General features: G+C 62.4%; 1 protein-coding gene across 1 annotated transcript; it reads left to right on the forward strand.

Moving 5' to 3' along the window:
* Positions 1-1,811: 1,811 nt before the first annotated feature.
* LOC129518095 (uncharacterized) lies at positions 1,812-7,033 on the forward strand. Its single transcript, XM_055338118.1, has 7 exons — positions 1,812-1,952; positions 2,015-2,125; positions 2,615-2,729; positions 4,213-4,393; positions 4,504-4,585; positions 5,785-5,925; positions 6,124-7,033. The coding sequence occupies exons 1-7, from the start codon at positions 1,812-1,814 to the stop codon at positions 6,433-6,435; spliced, it is 1,083 nt and encodes a 360-aa protein (XP_055194093.1). The 3' UTR covers positions 6,436-7,033.
* Positions 7,034-7,339: the final 306 nt, after the last annotated feature.

A 7,339-nucleotide genomic window follows, 5' to 3' on the forward strand; every position in this document is an offset into this window, starting at 1 on the left:
CCGCACACGGGCCCCAACCGTCCAGCACGACCACCAGGGAGGGCCCAGATGGTCCGGCCGTCCCTCCATCCGCTCTCCCGCAGGGCAACCTCACTGCATGCACCGCGGCCGGCCGGCCGGCGCTCGCCGCTTCTCCCCAAAGCCGCCTGAGCGAGCCCGCGCTCACTCGGCCCCGGGATAAGAAGGCTGCGTGCAAAGCGGGCACGCACTCGGGGCAAAGCGAGGGCGACGCGTCTCGGGAACGTCCAAAATCCGGTCACCAGGCAGCTGCCGGGGCGCCGGGGCGGGTGCGGGTGCGGGTGCGGGAGCGGGCGCGGGCCCCGCGCGCTCCCCACCAGGATGTCCCAGGGCCCCGACGGGCGCTCCTCGCCCCAGACAGGCTCGGGAAGGCCCGGCCTGGGGCGCAGGGAGCGGCGGCAGGGGGTCCGGCGGGCGGGCCAGGGGCGGGCCGCGCGTGTCCTTCGTCCACGCACCCGCCGCCCATCTTCCGTCCACGCGCCGGTCCTCTGGCCACGCGCCCCCCACGTGTCGCTCGCCCTCGCGCCCGCCGTGCCTCGCGTGCCTCGTCCACGCGCCCATCATTCTTCCACGCGCCTGTCCTCTGTCCCCGCGCCCCCGCGTGTCCTTGGTCCCCGCGCTCGCCACGCGTCCTTGGTCCACGCGCCCGTCGGTCCTCTACGTGCCAGTCCTCCGTCCTCGCGCCCGCCCCGGGTCCTTGGTCCAGGCACGCACGCGCGCGGGGAGCCGCGCCTCCCGCGCTCCAGGGCCCCACGCGCCCTCCGGTGGCTCAGACAGGTACTGCGTCGGGGCGCACCGCTTTGCCAGGCCAGGAGGGCCCGCCCTGCGGACTCCAGCTCCTTGGCAGGCCCTGAGCCTCCCGCCCCGCCGTCTGGGCCCCGGACGAGGCTGACGTGGGTCGGGCCTCCTGCCGCTTCGGAAGCGTCCCCGTTTCCGGTCTGAAGCGCTTCCAGAGCCCAGGGGCTGCCTGGGTGGCACAGCCCCCGTTTTTGATCCTAGCGAGGCCTTCTCTGCCGTCTACCCGAGAGGAACCGGAGCGGTGGGGACCCCCTTGGACTCTTCCGCCCAGGTCGCTGATTCTCAAACGTCCCAGTGCAGGGAGAATTTCCTGGGAGGCCCCGCACGTCTCTGGGGCCCCCTTTCCCGACACCCCGACACCCTGACGCACCGCATCTCGCATGAGCTGGACACTTGGCACTTTCATCAGCTCTCCTGGGCTGATGCCTCTGATCTTGGTCTGGCGGGTCCCAGTGGCCATGAGCTACCTTCCTACTTTCTTCCCTTGAACACCTGAGCTTCCACCTGGCTAGCCCGGGGCTCTCCTCTCCGCCCTGGGCCGCCAGCAGAGGGCTTGTGGGCGCTGGGGTTGGCCTCGCCGCCCCACCTCTTCTCCTGTTCCAATTGGTCCCTGGCCGGCGGGGCGGGGCGGGCCGGGGCCAGGCTGGGCCAGTCCCCGCCCCGCGGCTGGGCTCCCATTTCTCCCTCCTGGCTGAGCCGGCGCCAGGCAGATGCTGTCACTGAGGCCAAGTGGTGCACGCGGTGGTCCCCAGCTGGAGCCCTTGGCGTGCGGACGCCAGACTTGAGGGCTGCTGCTACTTCCCTGCTGGGAGCAGGGCCTAGTGGTGCGTGGGTCCCCGACAGACAGGAGACAGCCGCCTGCGACGGGGCCTCCCAAGCCCGCGCAGAATCGGGTCGAGGGCGCGGGAGCCCCACTCCCCGAAGCCACAGAGGCCGCGGCCCCTCCGGGCTGTGACTGGGAGCCCGGGGCACGGCGGTCCTGCACCTGCTTTTTAATGGCTCCCGCCCGCCCGCCCGCCCACGTGCCCGGGGCGCGGGCTCCTTGGACGTCGGCGGTGGCGGTGGCCGCTGCTTTCGGGGTCACGACGTCTAGCAAACTGACCCTGGCGTCTGGCCCGCGCTCCCAGGAGCCAAAGGCCTCCTGACTGTCACAGCCCGGGAGCTACTGCACCTGCCGCCAGGAGCTGCCCCCGCCTAGCCCAGGCCAGCCCAGCTGGAGGGCGCAGCCTGGTGGCCTCCTACCTGCCCCTGTGGATTGTGCCGCTGGGCCCCAGGAAACCGTCAGGCGGCTCCTGGAGCTTTGCCAACGGTGGGTGGCTTCGGCCTGAGATGCCCACCCCGGAACGGGTCCTAGGTCCCTTGGTGTCCGTGCAGTTCCTGGCCCTCGTGGCCCAGGAGATCCACAGCCGGGTGCAGAAGCTGCTTCTGCAGAGCTGCGAGGAAGCTGTGCCTCTCGCAGAGTCTAGGCAGAGACCTTGGGGCGAGGGACTAGGTCAGAGAGACAGAGCGAGCGCGGGCTCCCATCTGCTCCGGGTTGGTCCCGAAGACTGAGAGCCCGTGGACTCTTACTTGCCCATTCGTATTTTCTTGATTGGCCCGGGGAGACCTGACCTGACTTGGGCGTGTGACCTTCAGTGGTTTCATCCGCCCCTTGGATCCTGCAGATTTTCCTGGGGCGCACCTGTCTCCGCGGGGAGGCGGTGTTGCTGCTGAGGTGGTCAGGGTGCCCTCCACGGGGATCTCAGGGGTTCGCGTCCTGGCTCTGCTGGCTGCCCACTAATGGAGTGACTCTGGGCAGGTGACTGACTGTTCCCCCGGGGCCTCACAGGCTCCTGGGCGAGGGGTCCGTTCGGAGGACTCCAAGAGGAGCAGCACGTCCGTGTTGACACTGCTGGTGCCGCTGCTGGTGCGCGGTGAGTGCTTCCAACCGGGCGGTCCGGGCGTGGCGGCCGCGCCTCTGGTCCCAGCTGCTGGGCAGAGATGCCGGGCGCGGAGGCGGGGGGCACTGCCCTAGCGCGGGGGTTCTGGGCTGGCGTGCGCTCTGCTGGTCGGCTGTGTGGGCTACGTTCGTTCCCAAGTTCGCCTTCACTTGGGCTAACCTCCGCGAAGCGGGAGACCTCCGGGCTGCCCGATCCGAGGAGAGGACGGGTCTGGACGCCCACCCGGGTCGCAAGAGGAGCAGGTCAGAATTGGCCTGGGCGCCGGCAGTGGGCTCGTGCCGGTCCAGAGGCTCCGCTCGCCAGCCTGGTGGACACGGGGAGAACCGGGCTCTGAGCAGACACACTCAAGGTTAGCGGTTGTTACCTTGGGGTCCGTCAGCAGTCTGGTCCCGTCCGCAGCGCTGAGTCTCACTTAACGGTGAGCTCAGTAAAAGAGTTTGGCGCTGAGGCTTTGAGGCCTGGACTCCCGGAACGGCCCCCACCGGCACCCCCAGGTGAGCTTCCTTAGCAGTGAGGAGGGGGAGCACCCGGAAGTGGTGGGGAGGGAAAGGGGCAGTGCGGTACTTGGGAGGATCTGTGGGGAAAGGGGGCAGTGGGACACAGGTCTCCCCACCCTGTCCACAAACAATCACAGACTGACCCTCACGAACGAACGCCTGGAGTGGAAATCATCCTTTGGTCCTGGTGTGTCCAACGTGACCGACCGAGGTCTTCTCTCCCCTCTGCCCTCAAAGCCCTGCCAGAACTTCCCTGGCCATCGGGCCCTTTTCTGAGAAGAGGTGATGGCAGCTTGCCTTTGAGGTCACACACAATGGGCTGGGAACCCAAAGGCTTCGCAAGCAGACTGTGCTTCAGCAGCCGGTGGGCCCGAAAGTCCCTGTGCTTCAAGCGAGAGTGGGTGCACCCTCGGCGAAGCCCGGGCTGCATCAGCCCCTAGGGCTGGGTTCCCAAAGAACCCCAAAGGCCTAAGGACCACAGGTGGGAGGTGAGAAGGCCAGGGTGTGGCCTCACCGCAACCAGCGCAACCAGCGGGCTGGAGCATTAGCTGCTAAAGAGAGGCAATTTCTCAAGTCAGTGTCTTGACCGCGGACCCAAGGGCCTCGGAAACGGTGGTTCGGAATTTGCTGGACGTGGGGCAGATCTTTCCGTGGCGTCCCTGTTTTCAATTCAACTTTTCATTCTGACATGATTGTAGTTGACCTGCAGTTGAACAAAGAGAGAGGTCTCCTTTACCCTTCCAGGAGTTCGGCCAAGGAGAATTGCAAAAAATCTACTTCCAATCCAGCCTATTGGCATGAGGAAGGCCTGGCTCTACTCACCCGCACCCTGTCCTGCCCATCCACCCCTGTGACACAGTCCCTGATCTTCTCTGGCCTCTGGCAACCACTAATGTGTCCGATCTCCGTTTTTGTTCGTTTGTTTGTTTGTTTCTTTTTTGTTTTTTTGTTAAATGTAGCCTCCGTGCCCGTGCCCGGTGCAGAACCCAGTGCAGGGCCTGAACCCACGACCCTGAGACCAAGACGTGAGCTGAGATCAAGAGTCAGGCGCTCACCCAATGAGTTCCCCAGGGGCTCCACTCTGTTCTCCCCTCACATCATTTTGTCATTTCAAGAATGTTTTCTACATGGAATCCTATGGTCTGTAGCCTTTGGGGATGGGCTCCGCGCCCCCCAGCACAATTCCCTGGAGATTTCTCCAAGTCATTCTGTGTAACCAACCATATTTGTTTCTTTGTATGGCTGTATAGGTATCCCGCAGGGGCGTTGCAACAGTCATCCACTGAAGGGCAGCTGGGGTGCTTCGAGCTGTTGGCTATTACAAAGAGCCTGGTATGAACATGTACTTGTAATTTTTTAAACAAGAGTCATATTGGTTAGAGAGAGGGAGGGAGAGAGAGGGCGGGAGAGAGAGGGAGAGAGAGACAGAAAGCCCGAGAGTGAGAACACAGGCAGGATGAGCTGCAAACAGAGGGAGAGGGAGAAGCAGGGAGCTCGATGCGGGGCTCGAACCCAGGACGCTGGGATCATGACCTGAGCTGAAGGCAGGCGCTTCTGCGACGGAGCCACCCAGGCGCCCCCGCCGTGTACTTGTAAGTGTTATTTTTAGGATCGATGCTTTATGAGTTCATTCTGACATCTCCTTAATTCTGGAGCTAGTATCACTTGACTGTCTGTTCTCATCCGAGCGGAGGACTTCCTGGATCTTTGCACGAAGGATGATTTACCATCGTGTCCTCGCCATTTCGGAAAGTATGGGAGGAGACACCGGGTTCTCTTTCCACTTGGTATGTGGGCAAGCAGTCGTCCTGTGGAGGTTTGGCCTGCAGGTGCTGGCCTACTGTTGTGGGCTGTGGTTGTAGGGACAAGATGATTTTCCACGTCCGTGTGGTGCTGCTTCTCAATTATTTGTTTTACAGACATCTGTTCAAGCTACGTGCGGCTGGCGGTCGGGACCCAGAGACCAAGAGTTGCCTGAGCCAGGCGTTGGGGGTGGGGTGGGCGCTGGGGCCTTGGTGGTGCTCCTTTGGTCGCCTGGGTTTATGCTGCTGCTGGGACTTCCACTTGTCCCTGCGGATCTTGCTGGAGGAAATGGAAGAAATCTCCCCAGGCCAGGCTACCTGAGGATTCTGGGTGGGGCAAAGGATTCCGGTGCCTTCGGGGCAAGCAACGTTTCCAGGGTTGGGAGCTTTGGGAGGCAGGATGCCCTCTACCGGTGGAAGAAGGGGACCATTCTGGGCCAAACCCTTGGAGCTTGATTCCCCGCGTCGGTGCCCGCGGGCAGCAGGGCTTCTCGGGGCGGGGTGGAGGAGGGCACTCTCGGGCCCAGCTGGGAAGGACAGGGTTGCTGGGCCAGGCGCTTTGTTGTGCTGGGATCCCCCTTGCTGGAGACCCATGGTTTGGGCGTGCCCGTGTCGGAGTGGGGGGGCATCTCAGGCTAGGTGGAGAACGAGGGTGCTTCCCAGGCGGGATGCCCCTTGTGGTGACATGTCCTTTGCCTGTGACCCAGTGACAAGGTGTCTCCGTGTCAGCAGGGGAACCTCGGACGTTGGTGGGGAGTGGAGTCCTCTTGGTGCTTGGCGGAGGGCCCGCTGGACCATAGGAGGCTTGGAGCACTGCAGGCCAGCGGGGAAGGGACCTGTTCTTCCTTTACTGTGTCCCCATCATTCCAGGTACTGTTACCCCTCCTCCCCCCGACAGTTGCCTTCTCTTTGGAGACTTGAGTCCTACGGGGCAGGGCCCAGGGGTCGGCGAAGGCATACCACGTGCTACTAATCCGCAGGATGCTACCCAGTAGGGACGCCGTTGTCCTGGGCATTTCTCTCATCTCCATCATTAACTGTCCCCTGACTCCTCTCTTCCTCCCTCAGGGGGGCCTCGGGGGACAAGATGATGGATCCGGGTGGTGTGCAAGGTGCTGCTGCTGTGTCCCCGCCCCCCATCACAAACACACCCCGCGCCCGCCGGTGCCCTTCCTCCTTGCTGCCTGCTCCTCTCCTAGGGGCCCTTGCTCCTACGTGCACCTTCTCTTGAGACGGTGCTCGCAGCACGATCTGGATGTCATGTGGCCTTGTCTGGGATCAGGTCACCCTCCGCCAAGTGGCCTAGTAGCCTTGGACTCAAGCCTCAGCTGGCAGAGCTGGAGGAAGGGGGGCTGCACCTCGGTGGATGTCCTAGGGTAGAAGGAGTTGGAACCGGGGAGCCCCTCGCCCCCATTCACACACTCAGACTCCACCTCAGATCCGGCGCCTGCTCTAAGGTATTGACTCCTAAAACCTCAGGGCACTTGTTCTTTTGAATTCTCTGAGCTGTCTCTTCTCCGTTCGTATCTTGAGACCGTACTCCAGTGACTCCCATTTCAGGGGACTTGGCCCAGTGTTCCAGCTCACCCGCTGTCAACGGGTCTAAAACATACAGCAAGGAGCGTCTGGGTGCTCAGGCGTTTCCATCAAGCGTGACTTAGAGGTTTGGAGATGTGGAACCAAGGGCTCTATCCAAACGAGCAGGTTGTCTTCATAAAGTACGAGGCATCGATGCGATGAACTTTTTCACAGAACATTTTTAAAATGCCCATAAGATATGACAAAGAGCTAGCGGCTGGCTCGTGGTGGGAGGGCTAAGAATGGGCGCTGCGCACTTAAAAGGTGCTCCCTTTGTCAAGAGTTTATTTGCCTCTTAGTCCTCTCTGCACTGAACGAGGGGCTCAAGCTCACACCCCTGAGTTCAAGGGTCACACCCCATTCCTTTTTTTCTTTAATAAAAAGATTGCATTGATTGATTCATGAGAGACACAGAGAGAGGGGCGCCTGGGTGGCTCAGCGGCTGAGCATCTCCTTTGGCTCAGGCCGTGAACCCGGGGTCGTGGGACAGAGCCCCGCATCAGGTCCCCTGCTCAGTGGGAGCCTGCTTCTCCCTCTCCCTCTGTTGCTCCCTCTGCTTCTGCGCTCTGCCTCTCTCTGCCAAATAAATAAGATCTTAAAAACATATAAAACCGCAGGATGCATGAGAGTCTGAGCTTCACGCCAGTGGGCTCTGGGCTAGGGGTCCTAGCCTGCTAGGAAGAAGTCAAGGACATAGGGGTTCATC

The sequence above is a fragment of the Nyctereutes procyonoides genome, unplaced genomic scaffold (genome assembly GCF_905146905.1).
Source record: "Nyctereutes procyonoides isolate TBG_1078 unplaced genomic scaffold, NYPRO_anot_genome, whole genome shotgun sequence".
Classification (NCBI taxonomy): Eukaryota; Metazoa; Chordata; class Mammalia; order Carnivora; family Canidae; genus Nyctereutes; species Nyctereutes procyonoides.